Source organism: Thunnus maccoyii, chromosome 9 (genome assembly GCF_910596095.1).
Source record: "Thunnus maccoyii chromosome 9, fThuMac1.1, whole genome shotgun sequence".
NCBI lineage: Eukaryota > Metazoa > Chordata > Actinopteri > Scombriformes > Scombridae > Thunnus > Thunnus maccoyii.
Window position 1 is genome coordinate 4,498,929 of NC_056541.1, and position 19,022 is coordinate 4,517,950.

General features: G+C 38.9%; 1 protein-coding gene across 3 annotated transcripts in view; it reads left to right on the plus strand.

Annotated features, from left to right (window-relative positions):
• fras1 (Fraser extracellular matrix complex subunit 1) overlaps positions 1-19,022 on the plus strand; it is a 294,733-nt gene that overhangs the window by 166,301 nt on the left and 109,410 nt on the right. For all 3 annotated transcript variants that reach the window (XM_042420806.1, XM_042420807.1, XM_042420808.1), the window contains 4 exons: positions 3,746-3,892; positions 13,252-13,407; positions 17,921-18,067; positions 18,564-18,710. In XM_042420806.1, the coding sequence (XP_042276740.1) occupies positions 3,746-3,892; positions 13,252-13,407; positions 17,921-18,067; positions 18,564-18,710 (597 nt within the window). The remainder of the gene's footprint in view (positions 1-3,745; positions 3,893-13,251; positions 13,408-17,920; positions 18,068-18,563; positions 18,711-19,022) is intronic.

Below are 19,022 nucleotides of genomic sequence, written 5' to 3' on the forward strand. Positions count from 1 at the left end.
TCATTGGAAGCGAAGACAACCCCTCTATCTCCCGTCTACCAGCTTTCGCCTTCAAGCCTTTTTAAGCACGCTGAATGTTATTGTTTATCTTGAGAAAGGCAAAAAAAAACGTGGTAAACATCATTGGATCTTTTAATAGTTTTGTCTCCAAACTTTGGCTGAGTAATTGAAATGGCAGATGCAGACAAATACCTAGACAGTTAAGAAGAATGATGGACTCAGATTACATTTCCCCCTGCGGGATACCAAAATAAATGGGGCTCTGTTTTCTTACTTGGCTTTTCCTTCGGTGTTGATTGGCTCATTAGAAGTTACTCAGATACCCTGAAGAAATATTGTATTCCTGTCTTAAAGAGAGTAAACTTTTACTGCAAAGTTTTGGTGTGTGACTTTTTATGCTATATGGGAAATTTACTGTTAAATGTATATAAAGTAAAGCCCATACATTACTTGGAAATGTATGTAGATATATTGGAAAGTTGCTTTTAATTACTATAAAATAATGTTTAAATAAAGTAAACCCCATACATTTAAGGGAAAAGCCTGTAAATATATTGGAGAGCTGCGTGTAATTACTGCCAAATAATGTTTATATAAAGTAATGATTGTTAAAATTATGTTTTTGTTAACTATTATCACATGACCTTATTTTTTTTACAGTAAAAAACCAACATATACCAGGAATTTACTGTAAAAAAGCCTAGAGCTCTCAAGCTCTAGGCTAAAGCTCTCAAGATACCATTAATGGGTGTTAAAGTAGAGTAGTTTAAATGTAATTTTACATAATTTTTCTGTGTTTTACATCCAGAAGTCTGTACTTTGATGAGGAGTTTCATTTAAATTAGGTAATTTCAATTTATTTCCGCAATGTTTTTCATTTTTTTGGGCAGATTTATACATTTGTTTAACATTCTAGCAATGTTTTATAATGATTAATAATTTTCAAAATTTTACAACAGTTTGACTGTAAAAACACAGACAATGTTCATAGTAAATATCTGTATTTTTTTTTTTTTAAAAGTCTGTAGAATAACTAAAGGTTTTTACGATTTTTTTTTTTTTTTTACAGTGTAGGCAATAAGACACAACATGTAGTTAAAGGTCCATGAATTGATATGGATCAAATTGACTAGAGTTATATGAAACTGGTGGATCGTAGTGACAAAACCTGAAAGAATGATCAAGTCTGCAGTTCTATGGAGATTTTTTAGCCTCTTTTATTTCATAGTTTTTGATTTTTACGGCACAATTACTGCATGTTTCAGTCTCTCTTCCTGCCAAACACCAAACAGCAGAGAAACAAAGTTAGAGACTAGCTGGTGAAGAAAGTGATGAAACATCAAGCAGCTCAAAAGCCAGATATTTATCTCAGGAGTAGGTAGAGACCAAACCTGAGCTAAAAGAAGATGAAAAGTCATCAAAAGACTCCATATAGGATGATAATGTTGCTCTGTGTCAGTTGTTTGCTTACATATTTTCAGTAAGAACTTTATAAGGTGATCATATGTTATAGATGTGTGTTTTTCAGCTTGTTTTAACAAAGTAGTTTGGATAGAAAGTGTTTGTGAAACCTGTTTTTACATGACGTTATTCCACTGTAATAACCTGACTTTGAGGTGTTATAAGAAGAGAACAGCTGAGTTTCCACACAAGTCAAACCAGTGTTCAAGCAATTTCATTTACTGTATATAAGCTAAAATTACAAATCACAAATTTGCATACATACATACAACATCCTCTGTCCTTTAACTCTAGTTTCAAATAGGTGAAAAACTTCATCTAATGAGAAACAAATACAAGAAAGTGTCAGTAAAAGCAGCAGAGAAGGGATCCTCTTCCAGGACAAACCTGCAATAGTCATATAAATTCAATGCAATTCTATTCTATTATTTATATATCACCAAATCATAACAAAAGTTAACTCTGGGCACTTTTCACATAGAGCAGGGACCCAACAATCCCCCCCCCCCCATGAGCAGCACTTGGTGACAGCAGGAAAAACTTCCCTTTAACTGGAAGAAACCTCAAGCAGAACCAGACTCTAGGTGGACGCCATCTGCCTTGACTGGTTAGATTGAGAGAGGAAGAAGGAGGGAAGGAGAGACACAGAGAAGCATAATAACAACAACAACAATAATAATAATAATTATAGCAATAATAGCCGGAGAAGGTGTCACAGCAGGACAACCACAACTAGAACTCTGGATTTTCCTGCGAGATGAGAAAGCACAAAAACTCTGAGGAAGAAGCCAAGTTATTAACATGCATTAATGGTACATATGTGCGTACAGATGGAGAGGAGGAGGAGAAGAGAGGAGCTCAGTGCATCATGGGAAGTCCCCCGGCAGTCTAGGCCTATAGCAGCATAACTAAGGGGCTGATCCAAGGCAAACTATAAACTTTATCAAAAAGGGAAGTTTTAAACCTGCTCTTAAACGTAGAGAGGGTGTCTGACCCCCCGGACCGAATCTGGAAGATGGTTCCACAGGAGAGGAGCCTGATAGCTGAAGGTTCTGCCTCCCAGTCTACTTTTAAAGACTGTAGGAACCACCAGTAAGCCTGGATACTGGGAGCACAGGGTTCTAGTGGGGTAATAGAGTACTATGAGCTCAGTTGATACAGAAGTCGTAATAGTAGAATTACAAAAATTGAAAAACTAGAATGGCTATATTAGATCAATAAAATACAAATGTAAGTAAATATGAAGGGTAATATGGCAGGTTAAGGTCAGTGTATACAGTAGTTTAAGTATATTTGTTATCAGTTAAGATGTATATATATGGAGTCAGGATTAATGTTAAGGAAAAACATTAACTGTCCTTAAAGAAAAGTTTTTCTTAGTAAAGAAACAATGTGATAAACAATAAAAAAATATATTTTATATTCCTCAGTTTGACCTCCAAAGAAATAGTTTGAGTTTTGTTCTCTCTTCTGTGTTTTTGTGCTTTATAGACCATTAGTTGGTGCATTTGAGTATTGACATTTTTCTTTTTTCAGATGAAAACAGGCCAGAGCTCTACCTAATAGATGTTTATTTTTTGCAACAGTACAAAAGCTTAAAATGTGCAAGCTGGTTGGATGGAAACACAGTTAATACCTGGACAGCACTTAATGAAAACCTCCTTCATTAATACTGTGTTTAGACCCTCTCTTCCTCTTCTTCTCTCTCTTCTACCTCGTATTCTTTCTTCTCAATTCCCCCTCTTCCCTCTCCTCATTATCTCTCTCTGTCTCCGACTTCTACCTCCTTCTACTCTTTGCTGCGTTTCCATCCACCTGTTTCTATTTCTAAAACACCTGAGTGGAAATGCAGAAACGCTTGGCTGAGGTGGAAAAGCCAGTGTATCGATAAAAACAAAATGCAAACAGTGCAGCGGAAACAGATTAAATTATTCAGATTAAATCACGACGTACATGAAATATGTGACTTAGACGTCCGCTTAAGTTTCTGCTCCAATAAAGAGATGAAAAGTAGCAGCAGACAAAAAGATTGTCTATTGTCTGTTTCATCTTCACTGCCCATCTTCTTCCTCTCCTCCTCTGTCCTTCTTTCCCCTCTCCTCGTTGCCTCCTCTTCTTCTACTCTTCCTACAGTACATCCTTTCTTCCCTCCATGCCTTCTTCCTTCGCTCCTGTGTCCTTCTCATTAACTTATTTTTTTACCTGATTTTCTCTCATCCCCTTCCCTCTGTCCCTCTCCTTCTATTTGTCCTCCCCACCCCCTCCCTCCCCCTCCTCCTCCCAGCCTGCCACCCCTCCTGCCAGACTTGCTCCGGTCCCTCCCAGGCCGACTGCACCTCCTGTCCTCCGCTGGCCTCCCTCCATAACGGCTACTGCAGGACCAGCTGCCAAGAGGGGCTTTTCCTCAACGCCATCACTGGAGAGTGCCTCAGTAAGTCTGTGTGTGTGTCTGTGTGTGTTTTGGTGTGTAAATAGTGTCACGCACATGTGTGTGTGTATAAACCATTTGTGCAAAGCTTTCATAAAACAGGCTGCCATGAGTGCATGTTATTTTTATCCTGAGTGTCCTCCAGTGGGAATAGAACCACCACCTCTGGCAGGGTTAGTGCCTTGCTCTGCTGCACAATCACATGCACACAGACATAACATAGTCTTGTGTGTTTGTGTGTGTGTCTGTTGCGCCAATCACCTGCATTATTCATGAGAAACAGCAGCCATCTGTGTTAAATAGATAGATTGATAAAAAGCAAAACAAAACAAAAAAAGCTTTGCAGTCTGTTTCTTTTGAATCGTTGAGTCGAAAATGTTTGCAGAAGCTGCGAGCTGGAGTAAAAGTCGGTTTCTTTCTGTGTGTTTGCTGAAATATTTCTGTATTTTTGCATCATTCTCCATTAGGAACATGAAGAAGGTTTTGTTCTCTCTGGAGCAAAAAACAAGGAGAAGTTTAGTAACTACAGTACAAATTTTGCCACATTTTATGTCCAGTCGGTGTTGATGGTAAACGTAGTCGATTAAAGCAATAAATTCCTCAGTGCGTGCTATATCGACCGAGAAAGCTGAGTTTTCCTGCTCGCTGAGCCGTGCTGCGTCATCAACGTCATTATTAGACGCCATGAGACCGTCTGGGCTGGGTGGATGGCTACGGAGTTAGATGGCAAAAAGTGTTTTTTTTTTGCTGGAGACCATCGTTCACTTCCAACCGCGAGCATCAACTGCAATATGGGGACAGGTTTTTGTCATTGTCTTTACTGTTGCCATGACGACGTTTCAAACGATCATTTTAACCCAAACCATGATCTTTCCCTAAACCAAACCAGACCACAGCAGCTGCTCTGAGCCTGTAGGATTGCTGCAGATGGCTCTACATTGGATTTAGTTGAAAGCCCGATGCGTCGCTATGCAGACGCCAAAGAATACCGTGTGCATCTGCATGAGACGCCAGAGGGACGTGACAAAGCATCTGGTTTTTGACAACCTGGCTTCATATTTAGCAGACAGATGGAAGGAGTATCAATCTTCTCATCTAACTCTCGACAAGAAAAGCAAATAAATGTATTTCCCTAAATGAAATGAATAAAACTACTCATCTTTGTCTCCTAAGCAGGAAATAAGAATAATCTCGTCACTGAGCCTAAAATTCTGTTGCATGTACGGCTGACAGCCAGATGGAGCTAAACTTGATAAAGCACTTAGCGAGTTAAATCAGTTGACCCAGATTCGGGGTAAATTGCCTCCGGCTGGTTTCCTCACCGGTAGCGACGGCCTCTGAGGCTCATGTGTATCACAGTAAACATCATTTCTCAGGAACGAAGAACCTGACGGTCATAACATAAACCTATAGCTCTGTTATCTACATATCTGCTCCTTACTTACCTACCGCTCAAAAGAAAGTTTCTTGCTATAAAAGTACCTCCACCTATTTTTACAATTTATAAAAAAACAACTTTTAATGAGTTTCTGGCTGCTCGCAGTTACGCTTTTCACAGAATCGCTACATGAAACATCCAGCGGGATGAAGACGAGCTTTCTTTAGATCTTTGTTAATAAACACCGACCTGAGATACTTCACACCTCCGCATCCCTCTTCTCTTCATCATTGTGCACCAAAAAAAAAATGCTTATTTGTCTTTGGCAAGCAAAAAAAAAAAAAAACTACCATATCCGGAAGAGAAATAGAAAAGATGTGAGTGTTTTGTGTGTAAAGGTTGCTCCTGCTGTTGTCCTCTCTCCTCCTTCTCGCTGGGTAATGAAACGAGTTTTTACCTATCTGGACCACTGGCTGTAGATTAAAAACAGGCGTGTTTACCAGCGAGCCAGCATGGAGAAGATAGGAGAGGAGTAAACACAATCCGAGGGACACGTTGACTTTTAATTACAGTTATTTGATGACACGTAAACCGCTACCAGATTTTAGCTTTTAGACACACATGTGTACGTACTGTAGGTGTGCACACACACTGCTGACTCACACACACACAAACACACACATACACAAGCAGATAAGCATGGTTAAACACAGATATTTGTTTGCACACACACACACACACACACACACACATGCACACACAGCCTAATCTCAAATGGGTCAAGCTCAGCCAAAATGTAGTTAATAAAAGATGCCTTGTGGCACTTCTGGGCCACAGAAATACTGGGGTCATCATTTCTGCATGGCCAGGACTCTCTCTCTCTCTCTTTCTCTCTCTCTCTCACACACACACACACACACACACACACACACACACACACCTCTCCCTCTCCAATTCAAATTCTCACAAACTGACTCACACACACATATTTTATTCTTCCTTTATTCTTTTATTCTGACTTTATGCTTCACCTCTTTTTTATCTCACACACACACACATTATTCATGCACACACTCATACTTATACACACACACACACATATATACACAACCTCGGATCACCTCTCGTCCACCCAGCGGTACCGTTACTGTTACGTAACCTCGTTCTGTCTCAATCATCAGTTCGTATGAGAGCAACCGTCGGAGGCAGATGTCTCAGTATTCGCCGTCACCTGTCATTTTTCCCTCCGCTCGTCTTTCTCTCACTCTCTCTCACTTCCTGTCTCCGTCCAGGAACTCTCTTTAGATTTGACAGCAGCGGCGGCGGCGGTCTTGTCACGTCCTCGTCACGGCCGGCTACTCCAGGCCAAGTGATTTGCCAAATTGCACAAGCGCTCATTCTCAAAAAATACTCTTATCTGAGACTCTGTTCATTTAGCAGAGAAGCTAACATTTATTGGAGACTGAAACCTACAGCGTATCATAAACACATAACAAGAGACGGTAATTAAAAGATGCAAAGAAGTAAAAGATGTCACATTTATTGTTTTGGCAGTGTTCCTTCTAGTATGAAACCTTTTAAATTTGGCTCTGTGAGCTTTCTCTCCGCCTTCATGTGTCATTATCCAACACTTTGACTGAGTCAACGCTGACTCAGCCGAAAGTTTTAACAGCAGTCTCAGTTGAAAGATGTGAAATAAACACAACGGTGACGCGGCAGAGCTCAGTGTCGGCATGAAAACAGCCTATTATAGTCTGATTTTGTGACCTAATTCTGATTGTTGTCCAGCGATAAGACAGTCGAACTGAACACATTTACACCGACAGAGGAAGAACGGATGTTTAGAGGCTCCGAACGTTTAGAGTTTCAGCCAGAAAACGAGCTGTAAGACTGTATCTGCAGGGTGGAAGCTCACCGTCGGCCTCGTACAGCCGGATCATTCTACATCTTTAGTGCTCCCCGGTCGCTCCTTTCTTGGCAAACCAACAAGCAAAACAGTTAAATTGATCTCATTTAGCAGATGTGTGTGTGTGTGGATTTTAGTTTCCCTTTTATCACCAAAGTTGAGTTTTATTTTTGGAGTTTATAACGGCACACAATCCTGAAAGGTGTCTTAAATCCAGTTTGAACAGCTGTGTTTGTTAAAAAGTTTACTTTAATACTTTTTTATTTGATGACTACTGTATTTTTTCAACATGTAAAAGGTTTACAGATTTCTGGGCAAAAGCTCTTAAGCAGTAACATAACATTGCTGCGTCATACGGAGGTTTACAGGTGTCCAGTACAGTAATGGCGCCTCGTTACCTCCGTCTACATACATCCGTCTACATAGATCTGTCTACATACATCCGTCTGTCGGCAGGGTCTAAGAGAGGTGACGTTTGTCTGATAATCTGTTTATCCAACTCTTGAATAAAGAGTAAGATATTTTAGCAATTACTGGCTAATTGTAACAAATGTTTCTGTGGATATTCATGGTCTTCCAAACATTCAAAAGAACCATCAAAATGAAAAAATCACAATGTCGTTACAATTACTAAGCATCTTTAAGCTCCCCAGAGATTTAGATACTTTGATTTTGGACCATTACACACAAGATATTTTCTTAATAAGCAGATTATTGTTTGTTCCTGCTCCCCAGAGGATGAGCCGTTTTGATTTTGACAACCACATGACCATTACCTCGAATGCCATCTTCAGAAAAATCTAGCCACATCACCAGTGAAGCTTTAAGAATAAATAAATAAATAACTAGGATACTGGTTGTTCCCTCCACAAACTGCAGCTAATAGGAGCTGCTAGCTGCTCTTAAGACTTTTAATATTGTTTTGTTTGCCTGTGACACAGAATATATATATCCTTCATATATTAGGAACATGCCAACATGGGAAATGCACATGGAATCTGACATTTTCAGGCCTTTGACCTTCTTCTAGGAACATATAGAAATGTACCGTCCTGAAAAGTGCTTGTGGTGGTCTCTCTCTCTGGCTGAAAGATGGAAGTTTGCTTGTGGAGCGTTTCCCATTGGCTGAATGGATATCTTGTTAGATCCTGTTGCTGATGGTGATTTGACTGTCCTCAGAAGTTTGGCTTATATCTGATCTTTATTCACCTACTGTACCTTTATGCAGGTTGTTTCAGGACATGACTCACTGTGAAGTAGACGAAAACAGACAATAAATAACTTCGGTGTAAACAAAACCCAATGGGGGGGGGAAATTAGAGAAGCAAAAAACATTTGACAGACTCTTTGCTTTTCACACTAACTCGATGTTCACATTAGAAACACAAGCTGTGAATCTCACGGGGGAGAAAAATGAACTCGCAGCACCGACCTGCTGCCTCTCACTCTCTCACCCTCCTTCTTCCTCTGTGGTTTTTTAAAAAAAAATTTCTGTCTTCCTTTGCTGATGTAAAGAAAATCGACCCCCTGAACTGCCGATGAGGAGAAACGTTGATACACTTCAACTACATATAAAGCTTAAAATAAACCTGGATAAATACATGAGTACATCACCATAGAAACAACACAAACTAACACTGAAATAAAGACATGGGATTTTATTGTTTTTTTACATTTCTGCCTGATCAATAGAGAATAAAAACCTTCCATAGAGACACAGTTAAGAAACTGCCTACAACAACAGCTGCAGTCGATGCGTCTTTTCATGCATCTATAACATTTATTTTATTGACGCTTCAGACCAACACGAACTTACTCAACCAGACAAAAACTAGTCAACCAACTAGAAAAATCGACTTTTTCTTGTTTGGTTTGTAACATCTCACATGTTTCATCAGTTATATCAGGTCATCCTATAAAAAGAAGCTGAAGTCCTACTCTTAATTTACAAGCTCTGTATAAATCTTTATAATTTATTTTTTAGTAACACACTTCACCGCGACCCTGAGTCGAGGGCGCGTTAAAGGAAAACAGCTTTTAAACTCATGAAAGCCTTTCTTAATATTTATAGTTGTTAACCTCGTAGAAGGTCCGATGCATTTATCTTTCATCTATTCGGCAGACATTCAACATTATGTAATAGAGGAAAAATAGTATATAAAAAATGTGTTGTGGAGTTTCCATTCCAATCTTTGCAGGCTGTAAGGAAAAAACATAAAGAGTTTATTTTTTTACAAATAGTTCTTCTTGGTGGCGTGAAACAGAGGTGAAGCAGTTTTTCATCACACGTCCCTCGGACAGCGCGGCCTCTGGGAGTTAAGTGGCTCGATGTGCGAAAGATAAAAGTACAAAATGACTTTGTACCGAAGGATTTTCCATCGCTGCATCTTTGAAAAGGGTTACATCATTTATTGACCAGTTTTTCTTTGCAGAGAAAGATTCAGGGCTAATTATACAGCTCGATGGAACGTGATGCGCTGCGCTTTGTCCTCTTAAAACTATAATTATTGTGCTTGATGCTGACTAGCTTTTTTAAAATTTTGATAAATATCAGCTACTGATGTAAAAAAACATCCACACAGATCAGGTAATTACGTGCTTTTGTCTCCTCTCTTTGTACGCAGGCATTTGTTTGACGTACATGATGGAAAAGTTGTATCTAACCAAAGAAAAACTGTTTCTAGACCAGCTCATATCCTAATTCTGACATCTAAAACAAGAGCAGAACTTGAGCCAACAGAGTGAACGCTGAGAGGAAAGTAGGACTTCTTTAATAACCGCATCTGTAAATCCAGCCTTTGTTCAGGGTTGACGTGTCTAGACAGGATGAAGTCGGCGTTGGAGGACCACACAGCTTCTCGCTCCGTCTTTTCTTACGCCTGATGAGATGATGTCCCGCTTTTATTTCCTCTTGCTTCCTGGACTACAGCTGCGGCTCTCCATCCCATGAGAGAAACCGCTCAGAGTTTTATTCTCTTTTATAAAGTATAAAGGCATCCGGAAGGAACTAATTGAGAGACATAAGAGTTTTGATTTTCCTCTGTGACTCTTGAGAAATAAATTTCTCTTCTATACTGTATATTGGGATGCAAGAGAACTGCGTCGTATAGGATAATATCTGGTATAAATCCAGCCCACAGGAGAATACAATCATTCAGTCTGCATGTCATGCATTTATAACTCCTGCATACCCTTTTATGTGCTTCAAAAATGGTAACTACGCCATAAAGAGGGACTCAGAGGACACGAATCAATACCATTTTAGTTTTATATTCAGTTTTAGTCCTCGCAGTCGATAATCCCCGACGCCTAAGTTATCTCGTCTCCGCCGTGGAGCCATTTGTTTAGCGCCTGGAGCCGGACCGCCTGCGGAGTGTTGGCAGGAAGAATGCTGATACATGTTTTGTTGTAAAGCGATGATGATATGAAAGAACGTGAGATGATAGAGAGGAAGTTCTCTTCTTTCGCTCTGTTGATATTGGACGTGCTTCAGAAGGAGAGAGTGCAGACTCACCTGTGCAGATGTCACGTCTCAGGAGATTTGATTGTTTGATTGTGTGTTTCTTACGAGCATTTTGTCAGAGGAGGCAGAGATAATCTCACCGTCTGAGTTAGATTTCAGCTCTTCAGGAAGACGAGAACAAACAGAAGAAGCTGTCAGACACAGGAAGAGAGATCAGAGACGTTTTTTCCCGCTTAATTAGAACGGTTTCCAATATGTCGTTAAGCCTGTTGACTAAAAGAAGTCACTAAATTTCATGTACAAAAAGAAATGTCTATTGTGTGATATTATATTTAAGAAATTGTGGATTGCATGGACTCACTAAGCTGCTTTTCTAAGCAAAACCATGACGAAGCACCAAAAACAATCAACTGTTTACCTCTCATTAACCCCAAAATTGAGCCAAATATGTATCAAAGCAAATTTGTATTACTGTACTACACGACACACAGTCCAACACTTCCCATTAAATATATTTTAAAAGTTGTGCTTTTCCATTAAATTGAGTGAATCTGATGTATACATTTATTCATCCAGATACAACTGTTACATTTATACTCTTGTTAAAAGAAGATATGTTAAGCTTGAAACTCAGGCTACGGGGCAACATGTAGGGATGAATTATTGATAATCAGCGTTTTCAATCTATCTGTCGACTTGTGTGTTAAACCTTCAGATCCTCGCTTTCTAAGTCCAGACTTGAGACTAAAGGTAAACAGGATTTGCCCTCAAGGCTCCCAGAATAATACCGACACCAGCAGAGTCGTCTTTTCTTAACTTCTAAACCTGCAGAATATTGTTACAGAAAAAAAAAAATGCTGCAAGGAAAAGTATTAGACTAAAGAAAGTACAGCTTATGAATAAAGGTATGTTCAACCAGGCCATGGAAACAGTGAGTTAAATATAACATGCCTGTGAAACCATTTGATCTTTATAGCTTTTTTTCAGTTTTCTGATTAAATCCAGATCTTGTCGTCACGTCACGTTTGATATTCGTCTGCTTTCACCTTGTAATCCCTCCAAACTTTTTGTCATTTGCATTAATCCCACTCAAAGACAAGAGAAGAGCTTTCCTGGTCTCGACAGGCCCTTTTCCCCCGCTAATACCCCCCAACCACGTGACCTCCTCCTTTATCTGTTCTCCTCACCTGGCAGACACACAACTCTTCACCTGCAAGGCCCCCCTGTTATTGTGCTTTCAACCTTTAGATAGTTATCTCTGAAACAGACAGATGGATAAGGTGCCCACCACTGTGCCAGCCAGACAAAACCCTGATAGCATCAGATAAAACACCACCGAGGTGTTCCTCATTGTTCAGCTAATCTCGACTCCTCGCGGGCAACACCGCTGCGTTTACTTTTGAGAGTATATATGGGTCTGAGGGTAGGCGGGAGGTGAGTCAAGTCAGGTCGATGTTATTTATATATGTTTTATATAGCCTGAACTATAAGCTGCTGCAGATAATAGCAAAAAGGAAAGTTTCTAAGTCTGCTCTAGAGAGGATGTCTGCACCCAAAAGATGGTTCCACAGGAGAGGAGTTGGTGTTCTAGCGGGGTCAAAGGGTACTATGATGGTGCCTGATCATTAAGGGCTTTATAGGTGAGGAGAAGGAGTTTAAATTCTGTACTGGATTTTGCAGGGAGCGAGTGCAGAGAAGCTAAAATGGGGAAATTTGATCTCTATATCTGTGAGGGACAGCATTCACAGGCACTTATCTAAAAGAAAAATGGTGATCCAAGTGTGAGAGTTGAAAGAGGAGGACAGGGACGGACGGAAAGAGAGAGAAGATACCTGAAAAGAACCGTGTGTCGTCTTTCTCTGCAGTGTTTAGCAAGAATTTCCTCCCCCGAATGTCTTGATGAGACATCCTCACCTCATCCTTAAAGTTACAAACTGTTCTTTCATGTCTAAGTCTTCGCTTCTTGCTTTTTTTTCTGTCTTTTTTAAACTTTTCAACAAGGTTTCGACTCCCCACAAAATATCAATCCAAAAGCCTTTTCTAAATAAGTAGATAGCCTTGGAAATCCAGGTTTGGTGTTCAATTATTACACCCGAAAGCATTATGATTCATCAGCTCCCTGGATCAACTTGTCTCCTTGGATCAGAACATTTACATCTTAAGAAAAAGAACTTGTGATGACTTTATTTTGCTAAAGACACGTTGTTTTTTTAACTCACGTAGAACCAAAAGACGACTCCATCTCAGGTAATAACTAGTGATTGATGACATCAGAGGACATAGAACATTTTAATATGACTGAAAATCCAGTAAAAGTCCTATAAAGGGCTTTAAATGTGATGCTCAAAGTAATATGATAACCAAGTATTGTTTTAAAAGCAAAAAAAAGGTTAATTTAAGCTGCTATTATTGTTATTTTAATGACAAATATCATGAAGATTATTAGTATGTGATGTTTAGGATGATTTCTTCCTTCTGATACCCAAACAATGTTTCCTAAGCACTTTTCATTTTGATGGCAGACTAAAATGGGGAAGCAGTGACTTTGATAATCTTTATGCGTATTATGATATATGTAATATAATCTTTTCCTCTCGTGTGTGTCCTTCCTTCAGAGTGCAGTTCAGACTGTCAGCGCTGCACAGCGGACCTCCAGACGGGCGTCGGCAGCATTTGCCTGTGGTGTAAAACGCCGAGGACGTGGCTGCTGGGCGATCACTGCGTCTCTCACTGTCCGCGGGGCCGCTACGGCTGGCACGGAGCCTGCATCAGTAAGGACTTTTACTCTCTGACTTAAACAGAGTATATATATATATATATATATATGAAGATCAGAGGTCAGGCTGGAACTGCCCAAGAGTATAAAGCTCGCAAGAAAAATCTTTGTGCCAAATGATTTCAAAGATCATTAAACTTGAGACCTCTTATCCTCTGCTGACCTGACAACAACAAATAGTGAAAAAGCCAATTTTTCAAGACACATTCAGTTTTATAAATAAGTCTTAACTTTGTCAGAGCGATATACTTGCATTCTTTGCTTAATATTAACACTGGTTAATATCAAACAAATCAAATGCAATAATATGTGAATTTCCATAATGTCAAACTAATTAAATCATTCTGAAACATAATAAAGGTTATCATTGGTTAGACAAGTCGAGATATGTGTTTTTACACATTTTAGCAGACATTTTATAACTATTTCAGACACTTATTGTGAATAGAAAGTGGAGATTTAATTTTGTGAACGTAGAGAAGGGAGTGATTGGAGGATAGTCATCCTCCTTCTCATTATCATCCTCATCTTCATCATTATAATTCTCATCATTACAATTCTCACTCCCCCCCCCCCCTTTTAATCTCATAAATGCTATCATCAACCCGCTCATCCTCATGATTCCTCTCATCATCATCTTCGTCATCCTCATCCTCATCATCTTCATCCAAATAAATAAGTCTTAACTTTGTCAGAGCGATATACTTGCATTCTTTTTTATTTTGCAGTAGATTTGACTTCAGTGCATATTGTCGCAGGCTATAAAAGTATAGCCGATTTTGTTAGAGAACCCAAATCCCCAAACTTCCTCTCAGCTCACTGTTGTTGATGCTTTGAAGCTTAGCTGTAGAGATTCAAAACAATGACCAGGCAGAGATTTGGGGGGGGGATTTGGAGGAGTTAGTGTGTTTTGGAAAACCTGTATTATCCTATAAGCATTTACACAGTTGCTCTGCATTCAAAGTGAAAGTAAGTACAGTTAAAGTCTTCTCCAAAGTGTTTCCATTCATCACAAGTTTATGACGCTTGTGCCCAGAAAAATCACCATCACAGTGTTACTACACTCGGAAATGAATATTAAGCACTCGTAACATTATATGGGACACCACCTCCCTTAATTAATTAACTGATCTATCAATTAATCATTTATGTAATTAATTACATTACATTAATTCATTAATTAGGAGGGGAAAAATTAAATCAAATTAATCAGTCTTGTATCTGAAAGTCATAAATTCTGAACGCAGGGACCTCCATCTCTGTAGGACTGATCTAATACAACGACTTGGCAATAAATCAAGATATGTATTGAACTACTAGGGGATAGAGGTGATACAACTGAAATGAATGAATAAATGAATGAATGAGTAAATAAAATTAACAAGTTATTGCCAAACGCAGAATGAATTTATGTTTTCAAAAACAAGTCAAAAATGCAATGAGGGCAATTAACTCTAAGTAAAGCCAATAAAATGTAATTTGGGAGAGCTCTTGCATCAACTCTCTGACAGAGGCATGGCAGATGGTTTTCCTACTGTTATGTGGTGATGAAGGACTGATGATGAGGCAGACTCCCCGAAGAGTGCAGCATAGAGATGCAGACTCTGTGATCTTTGGTGTGGGTGGGGAGGGGGGGGGCGTAGGAGGGGGGAGGGGGTGGAGGGCAACTACTGCAGATTCAGTGAAACAGCTTTGGTTCACTGCCTCTCTGGAGAGTGGGTGGGGGGGAGTGTCCCAGACTTGGTGCATTCAGTGGCGAGCTGATGATGAGTTGGATGCATGTAGTTCTAACTAGTCAAAAGATTAAATACATGATAAAAATAAGAGACTACAAAAATAATAGATTATTCTAATGGCTTGGCTTGTGGTTCAGGCATCTGTGCTGAATCTCTGTGATTTCAACTTTCAGCCCTCAGAGGAAAAATAAGAAAGGACAACATCCAAAATGTAACATGGGACATAATGGCTGGAGAGAGAAAAAAAAACAACACAACACAGAAGACACCACAGCAACAAAAACAGAAGCCCAAAAAGCTGAAGACAAGCCAGACAAAGAGTTGTAAACTTTTATAGTCTAGGAGGCGTGTTTTGAAAATAAAAAGGATCTTTGTTGCTCTTTCGAGGGACCAAACTGATACTAATTAATTCCTTTGTGTGGAGACAAAAACTGACCTTCAAATAAAAGGGAGATAATTTAATTCCTATCGAATATCTGAAAATTATACGCTTGCAAATTGAATACTCACTCATTTCTGTTGTCAAAACATCATGAGAACCAGAACAAACTTAGAAATTGTAATATTGGTTCAATAAAATCAATAAACCTTCATTTTCTATTCTGTAATTAAACCTATTAAGGAAGCATTATCCTATAAAACTAAACCATAGCTAAATAATACACTTACACTGGTTAATATCAAACAAATCCAATGCAATAATATGTGAATTTCCATAATATCAAACTAATTAAATCATTCTGAAACATAATAAAGGTTATCATTGGTTAGACAAGTCGAGATATGTATTTTTACACATTTTAGCAGATATTTTATAACTATTTCAGACACTTATTGTGAATAGAAAGCGGAGACAAAGAAGAAGAGGAAGAAGTGAGGGACACATTCAAGAAGGAATGTGGCTTGTCTATTAATTTTGTGAACGTAGAGAATGGAGTAAGTGGAGGATAGTCATCGTCCTCATTATCATCCTCGTCTTCCTCATTATAATTCTGATCATCATGATAATTCTCATCATTACAATTCTCACCTATTAAGGAAGCATTATCCTATAAAACTGAACCATAGCTAAATGATACACTTACACTGGTTGATATCAAACAAATCAAATGCAATAATATGTGAATTTCCATAATATCAAACTAATTAAATCATTCTGCAACATAATAAAGGTTATCATTGATTAGACAAGTCGAGATATGTATTTTTACACATTTTAGCAGACATTTTATAACTATTTCAGACACTTATTGTGAATAGAAAGCGGAGATTTAATTTTGTGAACCTATAGAAAGGAGTGATTGGAGGACAGTCATCGTCCTTCTCATTATCATCCTCGTCTTCCTCATTGTAATTCTGATCATCATCATAATTCTCATCATTACAATTCTCATGCCCCCCCTTTTAATCTCATAAATGCTATCATCATCAACCCGCTCATCCTCATGATTCTTCTCATCATCATCATCTTCGTCATTCTCGTCCTCATCATCTTCATCATTGTGGTGGTTGAACAGCTCAGCGGTAGCAGCCGCTTCCACGCTGATCTGCTGTAAATCAGCAAACAAATTTAAATGCAAGAGCGCAAACAGGACGCTTCAAGCTGTAAGAGCAAAACCTCTGGAGTCTCATTTAGCTGAGCCCTAGGACACACACACACACACACACACACACACACACACACACACACACACACACTACAGATATATAAAGAAACAAAGAAAGGAAGATAGAAATAGCACTTTTAGATGTAGATACCCACAGAAAAAGATTTATATCCGTTCCCATGCAGAAAATAAAACAATTGTTCTCATTCACACATGGATATGAACAAACATAGACACACAATAATGAACATTATTTACATGAACGCATCATGTATACCACATAAAACACATAAGCACGTACGCACACACACACAAACACTACAGATATATAAAGAAACAAAGCAAGAAAGATAGAAATAGCAGATTTAGATGCATAAACCCACCGAAAAAGATTTATATCCGTTCCTATACAGAAAATAAAACAATTATTTTCATTCACACACAGATATGAACAAACATAGACACACAATAATGAACTTTCTTTACAAAAAAATACATAAACACAGAACTACAGCCTGGAATAAGCACACACACACACACACACTACTGTTTTTACAAGACTCCTGCACGTCCTGGTAAATGTAATGCAGTTATCCAGTCATTAAAACGTCCTGGAAAATGACCCAAGATGTCCTGGAAAAGCTTTGAATGTCCTGTTGACCTGTTGATTCGGGTCTGTGGATGAATTTTGCCACATCAGAGGGAAATTTGTGAAAGTTTTTTGGTTCATTAATATGCTAGATTGGTTTCAAAGGGTCTGAGAATGATTAGGCCCTTGATAGTGATTAGTGAGTCTTATGAACGTGTATTTTTAAACTGAAGGATAATTTTCTTATAAATTAGTTGATATTTCAGCTTTTAGTCATCTAACTTTTCTGAGAGTTATGAGATTTTACATAACTGCAATACTGATTTAATACTTTATGTTTAATATTGTTTCATTACACTGAACTGTTGTTTTTATTTTGTATGTATTTTGTTTATGATATTCCAACTGATATTACTTCTCAATTAGTTGCATTAGATGTTAGGTATATTTTTTTAGTTATATTTTTCTTTGTTGTCTTCCTTTAATTATATGATGTTTCCGTGACCCAATTTCCCGACTTGGGAATCTCTGCAGTTTCATCTTCAACTTCACTCTAACCTATTTTTTTTTTCCCAGGATGCCATCCGTCATGTGATTCCTGCAGCGGGGCGGGGCCTCTCTCCTGTACTTCCTGCCCCGCCAACAGCGTTCTGTTACCCTCGGGTCTCTGTGCTACCGAATGCCCCCTGGGTTACTATGACAACGGTCACAGGGTCTGTCAGGGTAAGTAGAGAACGACCACTTTTGTCTTTTGTTTGTGAGCATCATCTGTTTCTTTTTTACTAAAACAGAAGCACTTTTATACTTGATACAGGTGCAACACATACTGTATATTGTACTTGTGTTGCTTTATATTGCCTTGAAAACATTTAAAACAGGGATTATCAGACATTTATTAAAGCTGACACATACTGCTACAGTAATTGGTATTCAAATTAATTAACTGGAAAGTATTAAGACAGGACATACCTCTTGCAGTGCAGTAGTTAAAGAGAAAATTGTGGAAATATTCAAAAAATGCATGGATCTGCACCCAAAATTATCTATTTTTGCCTTTTAATCAACACAACCTTAATGGATGTAATCATTTCTGTAACCGCTGCCTGATGAGCTGTTGCATCATTTGCAAACACAACAAAATCGCTTTGCAAAATGAAGACGTCTCAGAAATCATGACCTGATCTTCGTGTCCGACCTTTTTTTTTTTTGTTTCCGGCAGCGTGTGACAGCCAGTGCCTGACCTGCGACATGGCGGGTGTTTGTACGTCCTGCCGCGACCCGGCCAAGGTGCTGCTGTTCGGAGAATGCCAGTACGACAGCTGCGCCCATCAGTACTACCTCAACACTACGACCCGAGCCTGCAGAGGTACGCTGCCGTCACCATGACAACCCAACACACGCTGCAGTGGCGCCGAGGAGGGCGAGGGGAACTCTGGATTAATAATGGGGGATATATAGAACGCCCTTTATGACATTCATAAATTATTCTCCATCCATATTGTAGTGCGGTATGCTACATTGGGTTTAAAGGGTCACTCTGTGTGTGCGTTTTAACTCAGTATTACATCTTCTAGTGCACAGAGAAGTTGATAAATGAGCCTCAGAGGATAAATGTCTGGACTGAATAACTTGTCCTTTTTTTCATTCTGCATACAATAACTGTTCATAACTTTTATTA